The 27655-nt window shown below is 46.8% G+C and overlaps 1 protein-coding gene across 1 annotated transcript in view; it reads right to left on the reverse strand.

Annotated features, from left to right (window-relative positions):
* Window positions 1–506: 506 nt before the first annotated feature.
* Window positions 507–27655, reverse strand: part of Usp48 (ubiquitin specific peptidase 48) — a 71200-nt gene continuing 44051 nt past the window's right edge. Inside the window, exons 18-28 of the mRNA XM_032895865.1 lie at window positions 27498–27620; window positions 27082–27143; window positions 26054–26164; window positions 22925–23055; window positions 22329–22435; window positions 21286–21390; window positions 14834–14989; window positions 8712–8837; window positions 6111–6159; window positions 3905–3931; window positions 507–2967 (exon numbers count right to left, since the gene is read on the reverse strand). Coding sequence (XP_032751756.1) covers window positions 2945–2967; window positions 3905–3931; window positions 6111–6159; window positions 8712–8837; window positions 14834–14989; window positions 21286–21390; window positions 22329–22435; window positions 22925–23055; window positions 26054–26164; window positions 27082–27143; window positions 27498–27620 — 1020 coding nt within the window. The 3' untranslated portion in view covers window positions 507–2944. The remainder of the gene's footprint in view (window positions 2968–3904; window positions 3932–6110; window positions 6160–8711; window positions 8838–14833; window positions 14990–21285; window positions 21391–22328; window positions 22436–22924; window positions 23056–26053; window positions 26165–27081; window positions 27144–27497; window positions 27621–27655) is intronic.

The following is a 27655-nucleotide window of genomic DNA, read 5'->3' on the forward strand; positions in this document are numbered from 1 at the left end:
AGCAGTATGTCTCAACACCCACCTCTCGATGCAGGAGTGAATGGTGCAGAGGAATGCAGCAGTGAGGAAGGCCAGGCCATAACCTGCAGCTTTCTGTGTCAGGAAAGGCAAGAACTACTGGGACACCCAGGTGGGCCCTTCCTACACACTGGCCAAGGCCATGTCAGGGATAGGCACTAGACTACTCCCGGGAAGAACTGCGTTCAGGGAAATACCTGTCCAGGGTATTGTCTGCCCTTCACATTAGGGTCAAATTATGGAGCAGATATCTGGTCAACACTCCACACAGCTGCACTATGTCCTACCACCCTATGCCCTGCCTGGCCAGCCCAGAACAGGAAAGACAGGATTCTCTGCTCTGTAGAGACAAACCATCCTCTAGGTATCAAAAACAGGCTACGGAAGCCAAGCGTCAGTGCCCGCTGCTGACCAGGATCTGGTCAGACCCGGGACCAAAGACCAGTACCTCACAGGTGAAAGGACAAAGAACTCACTCTGCAGAAAGGTCCGTGGAAACAGACACGGGTGTCTTTAATTTGGCAGAAAGGTTAACAGTGATTCTCAATAATCAAGTTCATAAATACAGAAGAGGTTTCTCTCAGGGAATAAAGACATCAAATGATAACCTACAGTCTGGTAATGGACTCAGCATAGGAGACTCCACGTTTGCTTGGGATTAAAGAATGATTAGAAATATACATGGGTAGAGCTGGGGACATGGGTCAGTGTGCAGAACGCTTGTCTAGTGTGCACGAAACCATGGGCTCGGGACTCCACACAGCACAGGAAACCTGTCACAGTGGCCACGAGCCTGCAATCCCAGCACCTGGGAGGAGGAAGATGGGAAGGTTATCCTGGTTACATAGTTGAGCCTGAGGCCAGCCTGGGTTACAGGAGACCCTGTCTGGGAAAGACAAAAGAAACATAAAGAAGCCTGGAGATTCATAATCTGGTTTAATGCGGTTTCTGGATGTGGCTTTAGAACCCAGAGGAAGAGCTAGCCTGTGCTGTAGAGCCACCACAGTTCAGAAGTCAACCAAACAGCATGGATTAGGAAGCAGGGCCATGGCAGCTGTTAAGTCCACGTGGATGCTCTGAAATCTGTGCTTCAAGCTGTGAGGAGGCCGCAGCCCAGGGGTCCCAAGCTTTTCAGGAGTGGCCATGTTCGGTGGGTGCGGGGTCTGAGCTGAAGTTCCAATAAGGCTCTGCAGTGGGTGATGGGTGACGGCTGTCGAGGCGGAAGCAGCAGACACTGGGTCGATGACACTGGGTCTGCCCCACCTGCATTTGCCTGACAAGAGTCAATGGCTATTACTTTGCTAATATTATGCAAAGGAAACAAAAGATGCCTATGCAAACAATCTCACAGTGCTAACTTCTGGCTTGTGCACTTACAATCCCAAGAAGGGGGACGGGGGAGGGGGCGCACACAGCTTTTTGCCACTTATCCCCACCACCTTTTAGGGGTGCCGAGGTCCTACCAACGCTTTGTCGCACAGCCTCAAGCTCCGGGTTTCTTTGTAAGGACAATAAAGGTCACTTGTCAAATATTTGGCGACCTTTCAATTGTCTTGGCCTTGGGAAAGAGTGGGCTCTTGGTGAGTGAGGCTTGGTCCCATTTCTGTGGTGCTCAGTAAAGAACAGACCTGATAACTAGGGTCACCTGAGTCCCTGTGTCCCCAAAGGCAGGAGCTCCGTGGGTAGTCCTCCAGGACGGTGTGCAGCTCTCCCGGCTCTGCCCTGCGCTTCTCACCACCTAGAGAACACTCTTCATTGCAAACCTAAATACCACATTCAGAGTTTTACCCAGCAGCCATAAGCACTGGCAGAAAGCTATCAAAAGATGCTGCTAATGTTCAGATCAGCTTGTACACATCAGTTAAGGTTTTTAAACTAGAGATTTAAAAGGAAAAAAGTAACAACAACAACAAAAAATCTGTGTGAGCAACTGGGCCACAAACATACCAACATCCACTCGACAGACAATGCAAATCTGCCCAGCCCAGCCGCATGCTCTGCTAAAACCTTTCTGTTCCTGCAGATCCTGATGCTGCTTAGACTAATCAATGTGATCCTGAGCTGGAGAGACAGCACGCCCTGTATAGTCTTTTGTTCCTCCTTTCCAAATGCCCCTGTAGGATGTATCAGAAGAATGGTTTTCAGAAAGAAGTGAGGTCCGAGGAAAGAGGAACTGGAGAATGGGAGGGTTGTCTATAAAAACCCGTGCTGTCCTACGGAGCTTCAGGGAAGCGGTCACTCTTCTGTCCGGCTTTTCAAATGTTCAGGGATACTTTCTTTGCTGAACATTTCCCATCACCTCTGGAATGATGGAGATAAACTGAGACGGTCCCTGGCTTGACAAGGAAAGCACACGGGTGCCTTCAACCCAGCACTGACAGACACGGAGCAGGCCGCAGGGCTGTGGCTGTCCTGCGGGAGTGGCGCTCTGAAGACCCGTTCCTTGTTGGCAAGTCCTTCACTTTCATGCTTTATTGAAAGGTGAGTACAGGTCAAAGACAGGGTGGGTTAGCAGGTCGCGTCTCTAGACAAGTCACTTGAGAGTTTGGAGCAGGATGCTAGCCCATGTACTGTGACAAATCCACTACTGACCAGGACATCTGTGTGAAACTGACCAGGACTTTACTCCCTCCTGTGTAAACATGATTTACTCTGCCTGCTACTCTGCCTGCTCAGTCCTCTCTCGCCCTCTCCCTCCCACCCTAAATAGAAAACCTGAAACATTTCCTTCAAGTCTGATGTCCACCAGTGCAATCTGCTTTATTTGACATAAGGCAATTGGGACAGTCTCTTTGAATGGATTTTTGCCTTTTGGAAGAGCCAGGTAAGAGTTTAATTCTTAAATCCACATTTTCTTTAATGCCCTAACAGGTCAAGTTCATCTTCCTTTCTGGTCATTCCTTGGCAGTCAACAAGTGGTCAAAGATTAATGTCCAAGCAGGCCTGTACCTGGAACAGAACACACGTGGAGGGATGGCTAACGTTACGTTTGTGTATTTGGTTTGGCAAGAACGTGTTAGCAGGGAATATCTACAGTAAATGAACTCAGGGGCCCTTGGAACCCAAGATCAAGACAAAACACCAGCAGACGCCAAGCCCTCAGTGAAATCCCATTCCGCCTGACAGCCATGTTTCCTACATACATCACACAGGTTAACCCGGGCTGACTGATGCTTTCCTTTCATGGCCACTCCATAAAGGGATTTTTGCTTCAGTTTATTTAGATCTGGCCAGGAGTTTTGTCACTGCCCAATGAGGAACTGCTGGCATCTGATCCAGTGTCACCTGGGACAGAATCCTAACTCGCCACAGACCATGGGAGTGGTGAAGGAATCATCACAGCAACTCCTGCATCTGCACAGGTCAAAGGTCTGCACGGGTGCGGCGGCTAAGGCCAAGTAGCACTGTGCCCACCAGAAAATCACGATTAATGAAGTTTGCATTAACCTGAGGTCACCCTGAGTCTCCCACCCTAGTCCTTAGTTACACAGCACTGCCCTGTTGTCACCCTGAGTCCCCCACCCTAGTCCTTACAGTTACACAGCACTGCCCTGCTGTCACCCTGAGTCCCCCACCCTAGTCCTTACAGTTACACAGCACTGCCCTGCTGAGATGGAATGGACAGGGGCCCGGGCAGGTTAGATATCAATCTAGAAATGCCACCCACTGCATCCCAACCTCCACTGAAATGTTCTCACACAACACATTGGCCTCATCTAAGGCCTCAGTGCTTAAAACGAGAGAAGCTGGAATAAAAATGCTTTCAGCTAAAATTAATTCCAGTCACGAGACTTGGATTGGATTGAAATTTAAAATCAAATTGCAGCCTTCACATTACCAGTCACGGTGAGGCTCTGGCATGGAGGAAGCATGACAAATGCCTTACCTTTAAAGCCCTCTTCCGGCATACAAACTGCAGAAAGAAAAGAATCCCAGAGTGAGAGACAGCCTGTCAGCTAGCGAGCATGTCAAATGTTTCAAGATGAGGAGTTGAAAATAACTTTTAATTGCCCTAAGACACCTGGAACGGATCCCTCTGAACCTGTGGTACAGTCAACCACTGATGAGCTGTCTCTCTCTTCCAAGCCACACACGCACACGGAGAGGCAGAGGACCTCATGGCTGACCTCTAGCAGCTGTGTCTTCTCTCCTGCCTCTCCCACCTGAGAGGAGTCACCATGAGGCTGGGGCAGGGTTTTTTTCCCCCTGACATCTAGTTTCCTTTTTATTTTTTAATGATTTAACTTTGTGTATGAGTGTTTTGGTGACCCTATCTATCCCTGGGGCCTACGTGAGTCAGAAGGTCAGGGCCCCTGGAACTGGAGTTACACATGGTTGTGAGCAGCCATGCTGAGCGGGGAAGCAGCCTGCATCCTCTGCTAGAAAACCAGGGCTCTGGCCTCTCTGGTTCTACTTCAATTACTTCTGAGACGGGATCTCACGTACATAAGCCAGGCTGCCCTAGAACGGGCGATTCTCTGTCTCAGGCGTGAGTGCTGAATTACAGGCATGAGCCTCCACACCTGGCCCAGTATTCTTTCTAAATAACACGTTTTCATTGCTCCCCATATCTTAGTCTCTGATTAACTTCCATCGACGACCATTTAGCTCTTCTACCACCGGCCCCACCTTAGCAACACCAAGCCTGGCCCTGGCTGCCATTGGTTCCACTGCTCTTGTGCTCCTTCTCTGCCTGGCAACCCCTGCATCAATCATCTGCTGTCTCCTCTGCTTCTAGCTCCAGTAACCTGTTCAAGGCGGCTGCAATCACTTCCATCATCTGTTGCAGAGAGTTAGTTCATCCTAAAGCCCATGTTCAGCCCCAAATTTAGACCAGTGCTCACACTGCTTGCCACACAGCCTGGTCCTTCCTCACCACGTCACCAATAACCTCCCTCTTGGTCTAACAACCCTTTAAGAGTGCAACTGGACGAAGCAGGTAACGCTGGAGGGTGTCTGAGTGGCAGGCAAGTGCGCAGGAGCGGTTTCTCTAGGTACAGAAACCCCTACTTCCCACGGCAGTCCTAAGGAAGCTGTGTGCCTGAGTCAATCCATTTTTATTCTCAGGAATTTCTTTTGTCTTTTCTTCTAGAAATATCCCTTTTATATATGGCCTAATTACCATTTACCCATTTTCTCTGTAGTTTTGGTAAGTTTCAGAGAAAAGTTTGTCTTTGGACTGAACCGGCTTTGCGCTCACAACCCTTCTGCTTCAGTTTTCCAAGGGCTGGGACTGAGGGCATGAGTTACTTTGCACAGTTATTTGTGTGCCATTTTAAAGCCTTCTGGGGCCACCTACGATATTCTCTTAGTGTGTTCACGGATACCCCTTTTCGTGTTCCCAGTACAGCCCTCACCTGTCATGTGACTGTACTGACACCATGAAGCCACACACAAAGTCACTGAGCACCAGTGGAGTCACAGAGGTCTTGGAAGAGGAACTGCCCTTTTCCTAGCAGTGACTCAGTAACTTACTCTCTCTGGTGGGTTGTTTCCCTAGAGAGGGATTCCTCTGGGACTAGGCTGATGAGAAACACACACACACACACACACACACACACACACACACACACACACACACACACACACACACACACACACACACACACCCCTCTGGCACACTGCCACTCTTCTGTTTGTTATAACCCTTGTAGTGCAAGTTCTTCCAAGAGCTGAAATACCTCCTATAGCTGCTATCTGAGGTGCCCAGTGGACAAGAGGTGACACAGAAGTGAAGGGATGGGTGGCAAGGGTCACAGGTGTCAGACAGCTTCTCATACAAGTTAGAAATGAACAGGGGACAAAGTGTGCCCACCTTTGGAGCTGCCAAGCTTCCTGCTCCTGGCCTCCTCTTGGCCTCTCACACCCCGTAAAACCTTTCCCCCAGTTTCCTTGTGTTAATAAACCATTACTGCTCTTGCTTTCTACTTCTCAACCTTCACCCCGCGTTATGACCAATTCTGCGAGGCTCTCTACCTTAAGAGCATGCACCTCTTTCCAAGGTTGAGATTAAACCCCGGGGCACTTCAGCCTCTATCTACACCCTTTCCATCGGGCTCACCACCGGGCCCTGGCAGCAGACTGGCCTTTACCTTGCATGACATCATCCATTGCAGCGTAGTCTGCGATTGGCTCATCTGCCTAGAAGACAAATGGAGACCATTCAGAACCCCATGGAAGGATGGGCTGAGGGAGAGGCAGCCAGTCACATCACCCTGAAGCCTGGCTGTCCCACAGTTCACAGCTGTCTCCTGTGACTCAGCCTCGGGGTGGCTCAGCGACACTCCCAGGCTGTGTGGAAAGAGGCGCCCGTCACTCAGGGCAGCAGCAATGGCCCTTATCTACTCAGTGTCACCTATCTGTACAATGGCTGCTGCTAGGCAGGAGGAGCCTTGTTCAGACTTAACAGATGCCCTGCCAGCCATGGGCCGAGGCTCCTCAATGCAGAAGAAATGGCATGCTGTATGTGGCAGAGAAAGGTGTGAGAAGCCATACTTAAGGGGGATTAACTAGAAAGGAAAGAGGCTGATGGCCAATCCAGAGTTCACTGCTGCCCTGTCACACAGAGGACCCTTGAAGGAGCTGTTCTGGAGGCTGACTTAGCAACTCAACAGTCCAGAGCACCACTCTGCAGACGGCAGCTCTGGGTGGAGCCAAGAGTCAGCACGGGTGCCTGCTTTCTTTACCATCTAAGCTCACTGGGTCAGAACTGGGGGGTGAGTTACAAAACCACGCGCCCCGCCCCGCCCCGCCCCGCCCCCCCCCGCCCCCGCCAGACATCCCTGGACTTACTCTACCATACAACTCACTGCTGTGTGACACTGCAGGGTCCTGGACTTACTCTACCATACAACTCACTGCTGTGTGACACTGCAGGGTCCTGGACTTACTCTACCATACAACTCACTGCTGTGTGACACTGCAGGGTCCTTCTAGCCACCAAGAGACAAGAAGGAAAGGGAAGTTACAAAGTGAGCTCTTGGGGAGTGGACGATGGAGCCAATGAGCTCTCAGAGGACTTTGTCTAAATCCAAAGCCCATCTCCATCCTGGACAAGTCTCCTTATTCCACTGGGGCTTCCCTTGCATCTGAGCCATGTGTCTTAAGCCCCCTCCCTCCCTCACAAGTAGATACAGGGTAGCTCTAATTCCAAAGTCCAAAATGTCTAATTTTCTTTCTTAGCTTGCAATAGGATATCTGAAACACACGATTCTATACCTAAACTCCTTTGATGGGCCAGGTACAACACTAAAATTACTGTATGAAACTACCTCCATACTGTGTATATAGGGTATATGAAATATATCCCATTACATCCATGCAAGGGAGCCTCAGCCCATGCGCCTGAACAACAGTGGAGGCCAAGCCACCACACTGTGTCTCTCGAGGAGAAGACCTCCTAGAGGTGACTAATTAAATCACAAGAAGCCCCATTCTCCTTAATGAGACTTTCATTTTGTGTCCTGGTTAGGCTTTGGTCAGTTTGGCACAAGCTGTAGTCATCTGGGAGGAACTTCAATTGAGAGAAAACTTCCATCAGACTGGCCTGTACACAAGTGTGAGGGACGCAGCCCTGAATAATAATAATAATGGTGGTGGTGCTGTCCCTTGGGTGGCATAAGAAATCAGGTGTGTCTAGGCATGGCATACACCTTTAATCCCAGCAGTGAGACCCTATCTTAAAAATAAATAAATAAATAAATAAATAAAAAGAAAGAAAGAAAGAAAAAAGAGCAGGTTAAAAAGCCTCGAGGTGCAAGCAGTCAGTAGTGGCTCTCGGCAGTCTCTGCCTCCAGGTACCTAACCTAACTTGAATTCCCCACCCCACCTCACCCTACCCACTTGTGTTTATCAGAGCAATAAAAAAACCTAGCTAGGAGATCTTGTCAAATGACCGGAAGAGTCAGCAGTCATCTTACAGGTCATAGAGCTCTACCCTCTATTCTTCCTAGCAGGGAGGAAGCCACACACCCATACCTGTTTTGTTTGTTTTTTGTTGTTGATTTTGTTTTAAAGGGTAGGCTCTCTAGATAGCAGATACAATGGTGTAACCTAGCACTCAGGAACCAAGTCGGGAGGCCAACCTAAGCTATACAGACCCTTTCCCAAAACAATACAATAAGCAAACCCAAAGAACTGTGCGCACACATAGCACGTAAGAAAGAGAGTGAGAGAAAAGGAGGAGAGGCTCATTAGAAACCAGAACCAGAAATCGGATCACTGAAATGAACCCAGTGTTGTGTGGTTGCTGGGCTGATCCTGGGTTCTGACCCAGGCTCCTGCTCTCCCTTGATACATGGAATGAAAAAGAGATCTAAAGTCTGGAGCAGCTGGCCCCTTGTCAGAGAAAAATCAACGGGGGGGAAGAAATCAGGTGCGGAGGGGAATTCTCCTGCAGTGCTGTCTATCTTGTCTGCAGCAGACACCAAGCTACATAAAAATGCAGAGGACCAAGAGCGGGTAGGTGTCTGCTCTGTCTTCTGAGGGTCGGGCGGTGGCTGACGTTCTGTCATCACTACAGGCTAGGGGGACTCCTGAGGACAATGCTGTCTGTGAAGCTCTCCCCTCCATTTCTAATAGAGCTGGATAAACAGGAGAGCAAAAGTCCCAAGGCCCTCAAGGACCCATGCATGTCCCTCACCACCACCGTGCATCCTTTAGCCAGAGGCCACAGCTGGACAGCTGTTACTCACCTTTAATAAAATGACAGACTCAGGAATGACACCGAGGGTACCAAGGGTAGCACAGTCATCATTTAAAATCTTTCCATCAATTGACAAATTCTGGTCAAACGGAGCGACTGAGAATGCATGCATGATCTACGGCAATAAAGAGAAACAAAGGCTACACACAGGAGAACACTGAGACCTACATCCCCCTCAAAAACACAAATCAGATTGTAAAAATTACAGAAAAAAAACCCCAAAAGGCTCCAGGGTACAGAAGCGACCAGCCCACTTGTGGCATTGCTGGTGTCCCTAGGAGACTAAGCCTGAGGCACTCAGAGAACACAGACATTCAGATGGTGTTCCTACGTCCTGCTGCTTCCCCTAGGCTCTAGGGTGGAGTTTAAATGTGCTGTACAGCCCCCCCATCTTGACTGCCACATTAGGGTCTTGACCCCATTAGGGTCTCCCCCCCACCCCCTCCCCCGCCATCTTGACTGCCACACATCTTCCCACAGCAAGCACATGCTCGCTCTCAAAACTATCTTTAGACTTCGCTATCTGGTACCTAGAATCCCACTGATAGGGGAGGTTAAAACATGAGGACTCCTGGCTGAAATGAGGCTGGCCTGAGACGCACCCCCATCTCAGACCAACAACAGTAGCAACACACACACACACACACACACACACACACACACACACACACACACACACACACACGTTTAAATTAATGAGCAATTTGGACATTTAAAAAAATCTCTTCTTTTTTCTTTATAAACAGCCTGGACTGTGGCATTCAGACCCCACCGAACCTGGCCTGCATTTCCAGCCAATTGTGAGCCTGAATAGGAGGCTCAAGGCTCAGTGTGTAATTCAGTGGGATTCGGACTTAGTGGTAGCTCACTCAGGGTAGGCCCTGGGTTTAATTCCTGATATCATGAATATAATAGTGGGTTTCAATCTGGACAGTGATCACATCCAGAGGGCAATGCTGAAAAGGCACACTCACACAAACAGTTGACTTTTTCATTCTTAACAGGAAAGATGATTTGAGGATAGCCACTTAACCTTCTTACTTAACTACATTATTTACTTTGATGTGGGGTTATACTGTGTAGCCACTATTTAGATGTGCTGGCCTCCAACTGTAGAGATCCAATCAACCTCAGCTGGGATTAAAGGAGTGCATGACCAACTCTGCCAAGACATAGTCTTCAGATACATTTGGTAATAACTGAATTACACTGCTACCCCTGAAGCTTACTTAGCTTTCAGGTTTTCTTCTCTGTGGCAGCAAAGATAGGCCACACACAGGTAGGAAATCAGTCCTTAGCTACCCATGCAAGTAAGGGTTGGAGAGACAGACACTTAACTTAGCACAAGAGTGACTGGAGCGTGGGCTGTAGATGAGAGCCTTGGTTAGGAAGGCTGCTGCTTCTCAAAGACATGAACTCCCACAGGTCGAGCAGGGATCAACTAACCAGGCCTGTGACCAGAGATATCGAGGATATGGGACTGCCAGTTATCTTGAAGCAGCAAGCCTCTCCCTGCACTTTAGTGTACAAGAACTGACAAAGCTGGTCCCTCCATGTCCAGACCAGCACATTTCAGACAGGGAAGGTAACACCCATCCCTCTCCAGATAGGGCTACTTCTTCACATTTGAAATCCCCTCACCAAGAGATGGGACAAGCACCAAATCAGCAGTACTCTCTCTGAGGGGCTGAGAAGTGTTCAGAAGAGGTTCAGGGAGGAGAGAGACAAATCAAGTCAGGGTCCTCGGATATTTCTCCCCAGCTACCTGGGTGTCTGCATACCAGGATGGAGGAACTGCAGTCACCTCACCCTGTGCCTGACATTCCCCTTTCCAAAGGGGAATAAATAAAACTTGGGACTACAGATGGGAAGTAGAAGAGGGAAACCAAACCAACAGAAGTATTACTGACTTACTGGAAGAACTAACAACTATGCAAAACAACTTTCTAATAATTTGCTTTTTAAAAATTTACTTTATGTGTATGAGTTTGTTGCTTCATGAATGCATATATGCACCACTTCGTGCCTGGAGCTTACACAGGAGTCAGAAGAGGGCATTAGATCTCCTGGCACCGGAGTTACAGACCATTGTGAGCTACAAGTAGGTGCTGATAACTGAACCTGAGTCCTCTGTAACAGCAGCATGTAGTCTCTAACTACTAAGCTGTCTCTCCAGTCCCAAAGCAAATGCAGGTTCTAAGCAACAGGAAAGCATCTACAATCCCGGGCACAGTATAATCATCACGTGCTCACGGGTGTCACTCTAGTCACTCTATTCACCCAACAAAGCAGTGTGCGGAAGGGAAAGGCCCCATTCTACATTAGAGAAGTACAACCCTTTTAAAGAGCACCCCCACCACCAAGAACCGCACGCATGCCCACACAGCTGAAGCAGGAAAGGGTCATGGCTAGCCGATGCTCTTACAGCTACCACTGAGCAGCCAGGGGAAATTCCAGTCCCCCGCCCCTCCTTTCAGTCCTGCTTGACTCACACTGCTCTTTGAAGCAAGAGTGGGAGAGGAGAGGAAACACGTCGCAAAGAAATAACCGAGAAAAGCGAGTGTGGGGGTTTCATTTGGGCGGCTGCTGCGGTGACTGTGCAGGTAGCACGCTCCTGGGTAGAGAGGTTATTCCTGCTGCCTTCTGATTTGTTCTTCAAAAACAGTGATCCGGAATAAGAACAGCACAGGCCTTCAGAAACGTCCTTGTCCACAGGGGCTCCTTTTGTAATTTGAGGGTTTTGAATGCTGGAGGTTTCCCACTGACAGGCAGAAAGCCGGTGATGGAAACCAGCCTTCTCAGATGTAAAGGGCACAACAACAGAGGAAAGATATTATGCCAACATGTCTATTTTCAGAGCCGTGGGTTCAACCAAGGGAAATGCTGTTCTCAGGACAATCTGGAACACATAACACCCTGAAAGGAAGCCTGTACTTTTGCCTCAATTACAATGATAAATATCAGCAACGAGAAAATGCATCGCCAGTGAACGCCACCACATGAAGGCAGCAGACGGGGGAGCGTGGTCAGCTTCTGGAGATTCAACAGTGACTCAAACCACAGGGGCCAGATTGGTTTCCATGGACATCTTGAATTTATCAGCTCTTTCTGCCGAGGGTTAGAGGCATGCCATTGGAACACACTTACACAACTTTTACTGATAGCACCACAAAGCACTGGAGTGATTCTGTGTCACAATCACCAAACTATGGAGGTTGGGGGTGGGGGCATTAATCAACAATTGGAAAGGACTACTGTAGAAAAGAGGAGAAGATAATTTAAACCTAGCAAACGGGCCAGTGAGATGGCTCAGTGGGTGAAGGCAAGCAATGTCTACCAAGCCCAATGTCCCTGCGTGATCCTGGAGATACACACGGCAGGAGAAAACCAAGTCTCATTTTGTCCTTTGCCGGTCACAACTGTAGACATGCCACCATACACATTTTTAAAAAAAGCACATACACGGACAGAGCAAACGGGCGAGCAAGTGTAACACATTCAAGCAAAGAGAGAAGACAGCACCAGAAGTGCCAGGGAGTGAAAGGCAGAGGCGGGAGGGAACACTGTGCTAGGTTGACTTCACTCAGTCAGCCTAGTGGTCAATACAGTGAGTTCCAAGGCAGTCACAGGAGCGCACAGCAAGGCTCTCAAAAACAGAGCAGGAGCTGGACAGACAGAGCAGCTAAGAGCACTGCTCTTGCAGAGGACCACAAATGCCTTTAAATCCAGCACCAAGGGAACCCGCAGCTCTCCATTTCCTTAGGCACAGGAGACATACATGCTGACAATTAAGAGAAAAAGTTTAAGTCAACTTGACACAAGCTAGAATTATCTAAAAGAAAGTAATCTTAGCTGACAAAATGCCCCCATACGACCTAGTAGTAGGGCTGGGTAGATGGGGGAGGGCCCAGCCCATTATGGTTGGGGCCATCACTGGGCTGATGGTCCTGGGTTCTGTAAGAAAAGTAGGCCCTTTCATGGCCTCTGCATGAACTCCTGTAGCCGGGGCTGCAGGTAAAGGTGTTGTCATCATGCCCGATGTCTGCAGTGCACCCCTAGTATTCACAGGACTGAAGGAGAGAACAAGTTTGCCCAAGTTGGCCTCTGACTGTACACACCCACAAGCACAGGAAAGGAATAAGGAAGTGTTAGCAACAGAAGCAACTTGCTTTTGTGTAAACTTGAGGGCCCAAGTTTGAACCTAAGGATTCACATTAAAAATCTGTGCGTGGGGGGCTGGAGAGATGGCTCGGCAGTTAGTTAAAGAGCACTTGTTGATCTTGCAGAAGACCATAGTTCAATTCCCAGCACACACACGGTGGCTCGAGACTGCATGTAACTCCAGCTCCGGGGGATCTGATATCCTCTTAACTTCATTGGGTTCCTGCATATATACACTAAGACACATATACACATATATTTAAAATTTAACCCATAGAAATAAAAATTTAATAAGAATCTGACTATGGAGGCTGGAAAAACAGCTTGGCAGTTATAGTATGTTCTGCCCTTTCAGAGGACTTGAGTTTTTGGAACCCTGCACACATGTTGGTCAGCTTACAACTTCATCTTCTAGACTCTATAGGCATCTACATTGTCGTGTACACATACCCCCCGTCCCCCACACACTTAAAATATAATTAAAAAACCAAAACCTCAGTACTCCTCATTGGGAAAAGTAGAGCGAGGCAAGTGGGTGCTGCTACTTTTCTGGCCTAGCCTTACTTGGCCAGTTCCAAGACAATAAGGACGCCCCATTTCAAAAAACAAGGTAGGCAGTCAGATGGCTCAGCAGGTAAAGACACTAGCTTGTTGCACGGTGTCGCACAGACCTTTGATTCCAGCTCCCAGGAGGCAGCGGCAAAGGCAATGGCAGGCAGAGCTCTGGGAGTTCAAGGCTAGCCTCATCTGCCAAGTAAGTTAAGGCCAGCCAAAGCAACAGGGATTCACTGACTCACGAACAAACCAAAACCAAACCCAGGCAAATCAAACACCAATCAAACCCAAAAAGCCTAACTGGAACCCATATAAGGAAGTCTTCCAATCTGCACACATTTCAGGGGCTGGAAAGAAGGCTCCGTGCTTGGTGTGCTTGGTGTGCTTGGTGTGCTTGCAGAGGACCCAGGTCAATTCCTAGCACTCACTGCCACTTTGTAAGTGCAGCTACAAGCAATTGGAGAGTTTTCTTCTCTGCAGGCACCAGGCACCCATATAGACCACATACAAGCAAAAACACTCAGACACATGATACATAAGCCCAAAAGAGTTATAAAACCACAACACCCAAGTGGGCAGGAACTTCTGACCCTTCCTAGGGAGACTCTCCCAATGCTGCGTTTCTCCCTCAATTTCACAGCAAATCCTGGCGAGAGATGCATATACTATTAAGTGGTCAAAGAGTAACACACTAGCCATGATGACTGTTCTGGAACAACCTGGATTGCTATGGAGATTAGATTAACCAGCTCTCTTGAGGCCTTCCACAGCAGCTACACTGAAAACGTTTTTTAAAGTTATTTTTGTTCCAGGGAAGGGATTGTGGCCACGATGATCAAGGTGGTTTGCAATAACCATCTGGGAAAGAAGTCCCTGTCGAGTGTGACATTGATAATATAATGGGGTGTGGCGCCTAAAGGAACTAAGGGCAACCCTCGCAACAAGGCCATTCTTACAAAGAGGGATTTGTCTCTGGAAAACTATGGACCCCACGCTGCAGTGAATCTGAAAGTTTACTCCTCGGATGCTTCTCTTAAACAGTCCACGTGGCACAGTGGCCCACACACACCTTTAATCTCAGCACTCAGGAGGCAAAGTGGTCCAGAGGGAGTTTCCTAACAGCTAAGGCTATATAGAGAAACCCTATAATAAAAAAAAACAAACAAACTAAATAAAAATAAATTCTAAGGGGGTGGCTATTATAACTTGGGGGTCCTATAAGCATATATAAAAAAACAAATCAAAAGTCCTCTCCTATTGGCTCACTACAAGTAGACAGACTAATCATTAGAGCTCAGCCCCAGGAAACGGAGAACTACATAAAACAGACATACAAAGGAATTCACACAGACCTTGAGATTTCAGGCAGACATGAACAAACATGCATTCCCTCACCTGAATCTTCAGTTCTTTTAAAGTCTGGTTGGCAGACACTAGCAGCGCTTTCTCTCCCCGAACTTTCCGGTGCCGCGTGCTCCTCCGGATGACTTGCTTCTGGTAGGCCACATAGCCCTGTTGGGATGTTTTCTGTCGCTTGGTACCTCCATTGCTCTGCAAGATGCCAAAGAGAAAGCTCTGGGTTATACTGTGCGGGAGTGTCTTTGGGTAAACAGAAGGTGGATACAACCGCTCTGGAAACCCCGTGGATCAAGCACAATGCATCCAAGATTCTACAGACATTAGCAGGTTCACATATAATGGGTGTGTGTGTAAAATTCAACTTTAACTGCATGTAAGTAACAAGTTTCACCTACAACCAGTAGCAATAAATGTTCAGTTGTGGCTGCCCTCTTCTAATCCTAGCACTGGAGAGGTGAGGCAGAGATTCTGAATTCAAGGCCAGGCGAGGGCTGTACAACAAGGCCAAGGACTAGTGAGACAGCTCTCATGGCCGAGCCCGACAGTGAGTCTGTTCCACAGGACCCACACTGTGTGTAAGGAGAGAACCAACTCCTTGGAATTGTCTTCTGCCTCTACTGACTGTACACACACACACACACACACACACACACACCCCAAATGTATTAAAACTTTAGTTTAAAACAACATAAGCCAGTAAGTTGAAATTTCAAGATTATAGAATTTCATAAATAAATTCTAATTTTCTTGTTTTATACATTTTCTTCTTGGGCATGGGAGAGTTCATATATCATAGACAGGTCTCCAGATCCCTTTGACTCATTGGATGACTCTGGAATTCTAATCGTCCAGCTCCACCCCACAGTGCACAACTGAAGCAGTGCACGATCTTGTCAGGTTTACGGTGCTAGGGATGGAACCCAGGGCCTCTGTGTGCTAGGCAAGCACTGTACCCCCCCCAGCCACATCTCTGGCCCCTTCTCCTTTGAGAATGAAGCTAAACATCAACTGTAGAATGAGAGGTTAGACTGTACTGAAGAAAATCAAACGTACTTCACTAAAACCAAGACACTGTGCTTCTTGACCTACTGTAAAAATTGGGCAAGGCTCTGCCCAATCTAGCCACAACTTCCATGCCCACACATGTGATTCTAAAAATTCACAATGCTCAGCTCCACCTTACAACTTATAGAAAAATTAATCCACAGTACAGGCGACAGCTATAAGAAACAAGACGCAGGTCCAGATGGAAGCCACTTAGTTACACAGACCAGACCAGTAGCATCAGTCTGGGTTGGAGAGGTAGTAGGTGGACACAAAGTCATGCCTGCCACCTTCTCTTAAATGCACTGTAAGCACTTCAGTGCTGTGTTTATCCTTGTGATACACAGGACCAAGTATTTAGAAATTCACCATCAGGGGTTGGGGATTTACCCTGGGTTCGATCCCTAGCTCCGGAAAAAAAGAAAAAAAAAAAGAAATTCACCATCACTGAACTGACCTAAGCATTCAGCAAAAAAGCAGGAACTATGAATGGACACAAGATACAGGCTGTACCAGTCTTTAGAAAAGAGAACAGCAAGGGGCCCAATGTTTTATAACATCTTTTGGTCTGTTTTGAAAGCGTCTAATAATGTAGGTCTGCCTTGGCCTTGCTATATACTTCAGGAAGTGGGTGGGTGATCTTCCCGTGCTGGCTAATATTAGTGTGTTTGTGGCTCTCTACTTAAAAAGCACTCACCGAGGGGTGAACAAGCCAAGATTCTCCTGTTAACCAGGCCAGGGAATGAAAGTGGGATTTTTCTCTAAAGTAATTATATCTAGATAAAATAACTACAGCTCTCTTCTGGTTTCCAAGAAGTCACTGAGTGCCAGTTGAGGTAATGTGGAGTACAGGAGCAGCTGTGGACACAGGTATCCCATTCATATTACTAATGTGTTCTGCAATTCATAAAGATGCTACCAGGTTAGAGACGTCTCAGGTCTCTGGCCACCCTCAAGACTCTGCCCAATCTAGCTAGCCACAACTTCCATGCCCACACATGTGACTCTAAAATTCACAAGAAAAAGTCAAATTATCAGTCACAAAAACATCATCCAACTGAAAAAGAGGACATTATCTACAGACAGAAGGCATCTACTGTACAACCCTAACCTCACCCCACACCCCACCTAAAACGTCCCAGGTATCAACTAAAATCTTTTCAAATTGATTTTAAGAGGATCCAAAAGCTTTTCCTGGAATTATTTTTCTTTAACCCATGCCAACCCATTAAAACCAGTACAGTGGTAGTGGTTTATTTTTTCTCCAGTCACTGGAGTTAAAAGGCTTCCAATTACCTAAGTGATACCCACTGAGTATATCATTAACCTGAATTTTAGATAACACAGAAGGAACCGGGTTGATCTGGCTTAGAGAGGAGGGAAGGGGATTTGCTCAACTCCATTAAGGAGCACTAATGCCTGGCTTTATGGCATGGATTTACTTCGGTGAAGCCAGCTACCCATGTTCTGAGAAAAAAAAGGGGGGGGAGGGGGTTGACATTCTGAAGACACTAGGCATCCCAAGGGACTAACTAGTTACTATGCTCTAAACAGAGGGTTAGAGCTGAGATCCCCGCCCTGCCCTGAACCAAAAGTATTTAAAACATTCTAGAATATTACAATATCCAAACATGGAGAAAGGAGACAGAGGAAAATTATAACATGTACAAAATAATTATGGTGTAAAAAGCAATCCTCTCTACCATTCTGAATCCTATTTGTACATGTGAAATCTGTTGCAGTCCACAGCTGAAGGCAGGAATTCCACACACCCACCTGAAAACACTGCTGCGGTCATAACCACAGTGAATGAAGCTGCGTGTTCAGAGAAGGAGTCACCCTTCAAAGTCTGAGTCACAGGAAAATAAATGGGCTGAAAAACTAAGCTGGAAACACAGAGAAAGACATCTGCAAACTCCTTGAGGGGCCGAGTTACAACCAGGCAAGTGTCCACACAAGCAATCCCAGCACTCTACACAACAAACAAGATTACGGGACCCAGGCCAACCTGGGTTACGTGGCACAGGCAAGGCTGTGTCTCAAAAAGGAAAAAGAGGCAACAGAAAACTCCACTCCACGATGTCAAGAGACAGACAACAGCCACAAACAGATCTGAATAGGGCAACAGGGCACCTCAGTCAGAAAACCCTGCATCACCACAGAATGCTCCCAGGCCACAGGCCATCAAGCTTAACCAGGGATAGATACTAAATCTGCCCACCCAATGTCCACAGGAAGGGCATCAAACTGAGGTTCTGCTCATTTGTGGTTTTTTTTTTTTTGTTGTTGTTGCTTTTAAAGGTTATTTTTTTATAAGACTTCAACAAGGCATAGACAACACAGAATGACATATCTGACAAACCAGCAAGTACAAGCAACATTTACCTTGAGGTGATCAAGACTTCCTAAGATTTATGTATTTATTATGTTCACAGTGTTCTGCCTGTATAGATGCCTGCCTGCCTGCCTGCCTGCCAGAAGAGGGCACCAGATCCCATTACAGATGGTTGTGAGCCACCATGCTGTTGCTGGAAATTGAACTGGGGACCTCTGGAAGAGCAGTCAGTGCTCTCAAGCACTGCTGAGCCATCTCTCCTGCCCCAAACGTAAGACTTTGTTAATCAACATTGAAAATAAAGCAGCAAGTCAGGGGTGGTGGTGCCTGTCTTTAAAACTAGTACTCTGGAGGCAGAGGCAGGTGAATCTCTGAGTTCAAGGCTAGTCTGGACTACCAGAGTGAGTTCCAAGGCCAGGACTACACAAGGAAACCCTCATGAAACAATAAACCAACCAACCAACCAACCAACCAACCAACCAACCAACCAACCAACCAGAAAACAAAACAAAATGGCAAAAACAAACAACAAAAAATTCAAACCAAATAAACAAAAACAGGAAAACACAACAAAACGAAAAACAGTGTCATACGAACAGCAGACCAGCAGACCGCTCTGCATCAGGTGAGGCAGCGCGCCACTCAGGGAGAGTTAAGCATAATTTGACTACTAGATGTTAGGGCGAAGATAGTCGGACATCAAGTAGGAATCCCATGGTTTCAAAAGAATCAGCATTAGCTGGGTGTGCAGTACACATAGAGGCAGGAGCAAGAAGGAACAAAGGCAGACAAGGCGAGGAAGGAGGATTGTCGGAAGGGTCGGGTGGAGGTGAGGCATAGCAACTCAAGAGCGGGACCCAGAGAATCCAAATTTGGTTGCCAGGGTATTACTAAGAGGCTTACAACCATCTATAACTCCAGTTCCAGGATCCAATGCCCACTTCAGGCTTGGTACCAGGTGTGGGTACCTGGCACATCTGTGCACGGGTGCAGACACACCCAGAGAACAAGCATCTGGGTTTCTTTACGCTTTAAAATGTACAGTGATCTACAGAATATGCAAGGACCATGGTGGTCTGTCTGTTTTCCGAGAAGCTGAGCCTCTTGGATATATCCATCTATTAAGTTCATTCCCACACTTCCTATTAAGCTAAGTTTCTCCACAGAAGGACAGGAGAGCGTAACAGAAACCATGCTGTCACTTGTTTGTAGACAGGTGATCACAGTGCAGAGCAGAGGCTGGTGTGGCTCAGCCTAGCACACACCTCTGTGAACACGAGCTAAAGAAGCTCAGCGGACGGGCAAGAGGTGGAGCAAGAGAAATGAGACAACCAGGAAGAACAGGGGGTCTGAGTGGAGGGTATTTAAGGTGAGGCGGAGAAGGGGCTCTTTCCTGGGATGTCGGTGGACAGGGTGCTGGGGTCACAGGCTTGTGAGTAGCTCAATGAATGTGCTAAGTTTCAACTCAGTTCCTCTTCTAGATACAGTGCCCTTAACCACTCAGTACATCCTCCAGTCCCAAGCAGTCAATCTTAGTAGAAATTTGATTATGGAGAGACTGAAGGGCTAATGTCATCATCCTCCTCCATTTACCACACTCCCAGTTTGCTGGCTAGCTGGTGATGGCTTACACCTTTAAAACCAGCACTTGGGAGACAGGCAGGTAGACCTCTGGTTGGTCCACAGAGCAAATACTAGAATAGTCAGGACAACACAGGAAAAAAAGAGCCTTGAAAACTTAAAAAAAGACTTCCAGTTTGCAGCCATGAGATAATCAGAGGGAATATTTTTCAGTTAAAAATCTCATAATTAACATGCCAGATATGTACACATCTTGTTTTAGTATTCTTTTCTAGCTTAAATTGTTTATTTTGCCATTAAATTTTCATTTCATTAATATTATTTGAAATTCAAGAGGCTGCCAAGATGAAGTAGCAGTTAAGATGAGCTTGGCTCTTGCCGAGGTCTGATTTCATTCACTTCCTAGGAAACTGAGACATCCAAGGCCTCTGGCTTCTGAGAGCAGCTAAACTCGTGTGTACACACACATAATTACCAATATCATCCTAATTACATTTTATTTATTATGCACAGGCATGTCTGTAGCTCTTAAGATAACTTGGAAAAGCTTTCAACCCCCCAACCCCCTGCAGTGAGTTTCCCAGGAAATGAATGAACTCAGGTCGTCGGGTCTGGCTGGCGACTTTATCCACTGAGCACCACAGATCTCAGGAAGCCAGCATCACAGGCCTTCTGTAAGAGTAGAGCCTGCAGGCTTAATCCTCCTGTCTCAGTTCTGGAAGGCAGGATTGTGCTTGTGCTGGAATTCCCATCAGCACAGATCCCTTGTTGCTTTTCTTTAGACAGCCTTATTGTGGGCCAAGATGGCCTCCAGGGCCCAGGTGGGCAATCCTGTCGCAGACTCCCCACTGCTCTCAGACATGAGCAGTCACATTCAGCACTTTGGATTTGTTTGTTTGCAGACAGGGTCTCACCATGTACACCAGGCTGGCCTCAGACCCACAGATACCCACTTGCCAATGCCTCTAAGTGCTTTAACATGATGTTGCACCACCACAGCCATCACAGTTACTTCTCCTTCCTTAAAAAATGAATTCTGGCGGTAGAGCGCTTGCCTAGGAAGCGCAAGGCCCTGGGTTCGGTCCCCAGCTCGGGGGGGGGGGACCTTAAAAAATGAATTCTGAGGGGCTGGAGAGATGGCTCAGTGGTTAAGAGCACTGACTACTCTTCCAGAGGTCCTGAGTTCAAATCCCAGCAACCATGTGGTGGCTCACGACCGTCTCTAATGTGATCTGCTGCCCTCTTCTGGTGTGTCTGAAGACAGCTATGGTGCACTCATATAAATAAAATGAATAAATAACCCCTTTTAAAAAAAATAAAAAATAAAAAAAATGAATTTTGAAAGATACATGTAGCCCCCTTTTTAAAAGAGGGCGGCAAGAAATTAGCTGCAGCAGCTATAAACACTAAAGAATGGGAGGAGTAGAACAAGTAGAGAGGGACCCAGAACACCACCCAACCAGGGAAGACCGTCGGCAGATGGCTGCTGTGGACTAAGGGGCAATGATGGAGTACTTTCAATACGTACTTGATTAAAGTCAGGGTCTTTCTCTCCGTCTGGCTTAGCTTCCTCCTTGTCCTCCTCCGTCTCAGAACTACTCACATTCAACTCTGGAGCCGAGTCCTTCATCACCTGAACACAGCAGGAGCAGAAAGGAGTCAGGCCTGGGAGAACATGCACAGAGGGGGCGGGGCGGGGCTTGGGCCTATGAGGTGTGAATGGGTGAGGAACAAGAACTACCTTCGTTGCTCTTTAGTTCTCACAGTCTAACCTATGGATTATTTATGGACTTTTATTTGGGGGCGGGTTGTCTGACTATTATTATAGCTCTTGCTGTCCTGGAACTCACTAATGTAGACCAGGCTGCCACCAATCCCAGCTTAGTTTTGTTTTTAATTCTGTAGCTGTGCATGGGTGTGTAAGGGCACAGGAGTACGGAGAAATGAACAGAGGAGCGGTCTTCTGTGTGACACTGTGCACAATGCTATTAAACTCAAATTTATAAACGATGGCTGAAGGAGATGCTCCTTCCACTAGGTAAGAGGGCTGAAGGTCAAAAGGGTTAAAGACATTCTGGGGGAAGTGGAGACGCTTATATTATGTTCGCTTTCTCGTCAAGCGTGGAATATAAAGGCCTTTATTTTCATCTGTGAAGCAGAACTCTACACCTGTCATGCAGGCTTCAGAACTTAGCATTCTTTAAAAAAATGCATTTAGTATCTAGCATCAAACAATAAACTATTTTTAATTCTTCAACCCCTAGAGTCTAACTGACAGACGTTCAGAGAACTAGGCTGCCTCCCAAGGCCAATGGAAACAGAAGCATCACCGTCCAATCTCACTTCTGTTGCACCCACCCTTCAGACAGACCATGAGGCCCAACCTCACAGTCCCCTTCCTGCTATGCTCCCACCAAGTCTAAACCCACAGGCAGGGCAGTTCTTTAAACCAGAAGAAGTCAGACAACACTGGAAGTTGCCCTCTTCTTTTTCAACCATTCAAGTTCAACTTTTAGTGGTTGGGTTTCAGAGCCCACCTCTCCTAGTCATGGTCACAAGAAGAACTGATACCTTTTTGTTGTCCACAACTTTGTGGACATAGATGGTGGCTTGGGTATACTCTCGAAGGTCCCTCTGCTGCTGGCACAGCAGACCTTCTCTGCAATCTGGACAGAGATCTAGAAAACAGTAGAGCAGAAGCAACTCAACACACACTGCAAACCTGTGTCGGCCACTGCAGCACACTGACTACTGACATTAGGCTGCATGCAAAGGCAGGTGCAGGAAACCTGTGTCAGCCACTGCAGCACACTGACTATGACATTAGGCTGCGTGCAAATGCAAGTGCAGGAAACCTGTGTCGGCCACTGCAGCATACTGACTACTGACATTAGCCTGCATGCAAATGCAAGTGCAGGAAACCTGTGTCGGCCACTGCAGCATACTGACTACTGACATTAGGCTGCATGCAAATGCAAGTGCAGGAAACCTGTGTGCTATCTGCAACAAAATGTTCAGATGACAGTGGTTCACAGGGCTTCCAGAAGCATCTGCATGGCCGCATGATCTTTCACATCAGGTAGAAAAACAGTACCGACAGACCCTCCTCTTCCCCCTTAAACACTAAACTTTTAATGAAAGGAACCAAAAAGAGCATGAAAACTTACTAGGCTCAGAAATATACTGTATTTGAGAAGGGTTTACGTCTCCCACTTCAATTCTTGTGATTTTAATTACTTTATCCACAACAAAGAGCTTTTGAATCATTTGCCATTCGCTGGGCCATATGAGAGCTATACTGTGCAAAAAAAACAAAAACAAAGAACAACAAACAACAACAACATGCCTTAAGACACGTGGAGATCAACAGAGCAAATATCCCACAGTAGAACCCATACCACCCAGTTAACACAGTTGGGGGAAAGCGAACAGCAGGGAAGCTTCATGACTGGGTCTGGGGGAATCAGCACAGATGTGCACACAGAAACACCATTTAGAGAACACAGTAGATATACTATACAATTAAAAAGTAAAACATATTCAACTACGCACACCTTAATTCTGCTTTGGACTTTAAGCAGAGGTTTCATTCAACAAATGGCTGCAGCTGACCCAGAACTTATGACTGTCCTGCCTACATTTCAGTGAGCATCTTTTAAATCAAAAGATTTTATGGAACAGATGATTCAAATTCAGATAGACAAAGAGAGAGGAGACTGGGAATAAAAAGAAAGAAAAGGGGTTGGGGATTTAGCTCAGTGGTAGAGCGCTTGCCTAGCAAGCTCAAGGCCCTGGGTTGGGTCCCCAGCTCAAAAAAAAAAAAAAAAAAAAAAAAAGAAAGAAAGAAAAGGATTCTGGGGCCCTCACCTGTACTTGAGTTGACTGCCTGCTGGAATAATAGTCCTGCACCACCATGCATGGATCATGTGGTGCTGGCTATCACCCCAGGTCATGGCATATGCTGTACAAGCTCTCTAGTGACTCAGTTATATCTCCAGCTCTCAGACATACTGTTTCTAAGTGACACTTTATATATAAACACCGAGGTCCTTTAAATGACCGAAAAACATTAACATATAAAGAAACTACAGTCCATCTTCATCACGGGATTTCTCAATTCCTTATATTTACTTATTATATGCTGCAGTGAGGCCAGCATCCTTCTCTTCTCACTAAAGACTGACAACAGTTGTAGAAAAAGACAACCATTAGGTGTGCAAAAGCAACTATGGGGGCTGGAGAGATGGCTCAGCGGGTTAAGAGCACTGACTGCTCTTCCAGAGGTCCTGAGTTCAATTCCCAGCAACCACATGGTAGCTCACAACCATCCGTAATGGGATCCGATGCCCTCTTCTGGTGTATCTGAAGACAGCTACAGTGTACTTATATATAATAAATAAATAAATCTTTAAAAAAAAAAAAAAAAGCAACTATGGGTTTTTAATACTGTTTTGAAAAAAGATTTATTTATTTTATGTATATGAGTACACTGTAACTGTCCTCAGACACATCAGAAGAGGGCATGAGATCCCTTACAGATGGTTGTGAGCCACCATGTATGTGCTGGGGATTGAACTCAGGAAGAGCAGTCTGAAGTGCTGAGCCATCTCTCTGGCCCACAATTACAGCTTCTGCATTGCTGAAATGACCGTATTAGGAGGAAACATTGTCAACTAATGTGGTGGCCGCACGCAGCATTCGAACGCGCAGACCTACCTTTGTCTCCTGCTGATGAATCATTAGTTGTCATCAACTTCATGTTTATTTTACATATGTTTATTTTATACTATGGAAATGATGCTATACAAAAACCAAATTCATGCAATTTCCTCTTCATGGACTTGTTAAAGCCACAAAGACAGCTCACAATAACCACGGCATTTGCCCCAGGAACTGCTAAGAACAAACAGCGTGATGGAAATCCAAAAGGAGACAGGAGACCAGAAGAGAGTACAGCAGCTGGCCAATGGACGTTGAGGAGGACTCACTGAGAGATGCCATGGTGCTGACCCCCTTATGAGGACCCAAGAGCCGCCCATGAACTCGGCATGGATATTATTTGGTGCTTAATCCAATTGGAAAGTTGAGAAAGGCTGGGCAGTTAGTTGGGTACGTCATGAGGTATGGTGTGCGCGTGTGTGTGATGAAGAATCATTTCTCAATCCAATTGTGATGTGCAACACAATATGGACTGAATATGGCCGAACAAATTACAAAGCCGAGCCTGCACCAAAAAATGTTTGCTGTTTGTTGTCTGCCACCAATCTGATGCACTGCAACTTCCCAATACCCACAAAGCCCTTATCCTGAGAAAACCCACTCAGCAAATCGGATGCACCAAAAACTCCCAACACCTCAGCCAGTATCAACCAGTCCGGCCCATCTGCTTATGATAATGCCCAACCCCACAAGCAACACTTCAAAAGCTAAGTGAGCAGACTGTGAGGGTCCGACTCCTCCTCCACCTTCAACTGACATTCTGCCGGCCAACGCCCACTCCTTTAACAATACTGACTTTTGGGGTTGGGGGATTTAGCTCAATGGTAGAGCGCTTGCCTAGCAAGTGCAAGGCCCTGGGTTCGGTCCCCAGCTCTGAAAAAAAGAAAAAGGAAAAAAAAAACAAAAACCAACCAACCAAACAAACAAACAAACAAAAAAAAAACAATACTGACTTTTATCACAGAAACACTGCTGCCGCTACCAGCAGGATACAGAAAAGGCTTTCCAAGACTCTGAAATACTAAAGCACAGAGGTTTGTTTGTTTTTTTTTTTTTTGGAGCTGGGGACCGAACCCAGGGCCTTAAGCGCTCTACCGCTGAGCTAAATCCCCAACCCCTGAAGCACAGAGTTTTAAACTACAGGAATAAACTTATTTCTCATCTGCAAAAACACTGTTTGTAATGGTTCCTATTTTGATTAATAAAGATATTTGAGCCTCTTTATGATTAAAAATCAGTCTGAAGAAACTGCAATTCCTTTTGCACAAACCTAATACCACCAAGACTGTGCTATGTGAGTGGTAATGATGGTGACCTGGAGACAGTCCGCAGGACACCAGTAGAAGAGGCTGACAGTGGGAGAATAAAGGACATGAAGGACAGACGCAGTTCCCTAGGCAGCAGTTTATCCCTCCTGAATAAGTAGCCAACCCGTCTCCTTTTAAAGACGTGTCCCCAGCCAAAGGTCCTATCTAGAAGCCATACAGTGAGGTGGCTGAGCGTATTCCTAATGGAGACCCCCAACCCACGTCGCTGGGGACAGATGGCCACGCGAAACACGAAGAGAAGAAACTCACAGTTTCGAGTCTTCTTTGGTGAGGGAAGGAAATGTAAACATGAGTCCTCCATGTGGACAGAGAAGGGCAGCGTTCCCAACTGAGGACACGGGAGTGGACCGCGCAGGCTTCCTATTCAAACAAGACAGAATAAATGCAACCTCATTGTAGCACGGAGGGGTCTGCCCGCCTGCCCGCCCACCCACCCATTTATTTTGGTTTTTTGAGACAGGGTCTCGCTGTGTCATTTTGGCTATCCTGGAACTGTACATGTTGACGAGACCAGGCTGGCCTCAAATCTTAAGAGACCTGCCTGTGCCTGCCTCCCAAGTGGGGATTTATTTGCCATCATAACTGAACAATTTGGGAAAAAAAAAGTTTGCTTTGTGCGTGTATGCCAAGCCAAGAGAGAGAGAGAGAGAGAGAGAGAGAGAGAGAGAGAGAGAGAGAGAGAGAGACAGACAGACAAAGGGGAGTGGAGTACATGCATGTGTGTTCCCATGTGTGTACTTTGTTGGTACTAGTCACACGTGTGTGACAGCTCCATGCTGCTATCAGGAAGCTTCATCACTTTCCCTCCCAGTCTCTCAGTTAACACAGAGCTCACCTCTGTGAGCTGCTCAACCAGGAAGCTGGTTCCCGGGCTGCCTGGGCTGCCCAGGCTCCGCATATCCCAAGCTCATGTTATCTGTCTTTCTAACCACTGAGCCACCCATCTCCATACTCTGCAACATTTACTTATTTACGTATTTATACATGTTGGTTTTTGATACAGGGTCTTACTCTGTCTCTTGAGTGATGAGGTTAAAAGTATGCAACACTACACTTGACTTCACATGTAAAAAAATATAATTTTAAACTAGAGATGTGTAAATGGGTATTACTAAATTTTTGTTTTGGGTTTAGTTGTACAACATTATTAGAAAAGAAAGATCCTCTATGTATTCCAAGTAAAGTAACCAAGAATGCACTGCTAAATGAATCCATTGAGTTTTAAAATATCAGAATCAACCCACAAAAATTGATGAAAAGAAATTTCTAATTTCTACCTAACAAATTTCCGCCATTCATCTAAAAAGAAGTGCGACACAATATAGAGAGCGTCCGTGTCCTGGAAACAGAAAGCATAAACAGTGTTAGCTCCAACATTCAAATCCCCTTCAATTTGCAAGGCAATTCTTTCTTTGAAGGCTCAGCTTGCCCTCCCACTCCGTCCCAGTGTACTGTGGCCTCCCTCCCACACCACAGGGCCACAGACCAGAGCTGTCAGAGCTGTGAGCCATGGCATCACAAGACAAAGCCCTGCTAATGATGTCCAGACAATGAAAAGGAACCAGTGAGCGGGTGTGTCTCCCAGTGAGGGAAGGAAGTGACGGACTGAGAGGAGGGGCCAGGTTGACCTCACGTAATTCTGGGTGAGGCCTTTAGAACTGGGGACGTTTTCTCTCTGAAGCAATCACAGTACCTCTGGCCAGTTACTGAGGCACGGTCTGTTTTTGTCCTGGAACAAGTTTGGAAGTGAGGTCTTTTGCTCATTTGCAATCATTTTATGCAAGGCTTCATTTTCTTCACCTTCTCGTTCTAGTATCTAAAAAAGACGGAGCGCTCAGCTGATTCCCACTG

Source organism: Rattus rattus, chromosome 1 (assembly GCF_011064425.1).
Source record: "Rattus rattus isolate New Zealand chromosome 1, Rrattus_CSIRO_v1, whole genome shotgun sequence".
NCBI classification, from domain to species: domain Eukaryota; kingdom Metazoa; phylum Chordata; class Mammalia; order Rodentia; family Muridae; genus Rattus; species Rattus rattus.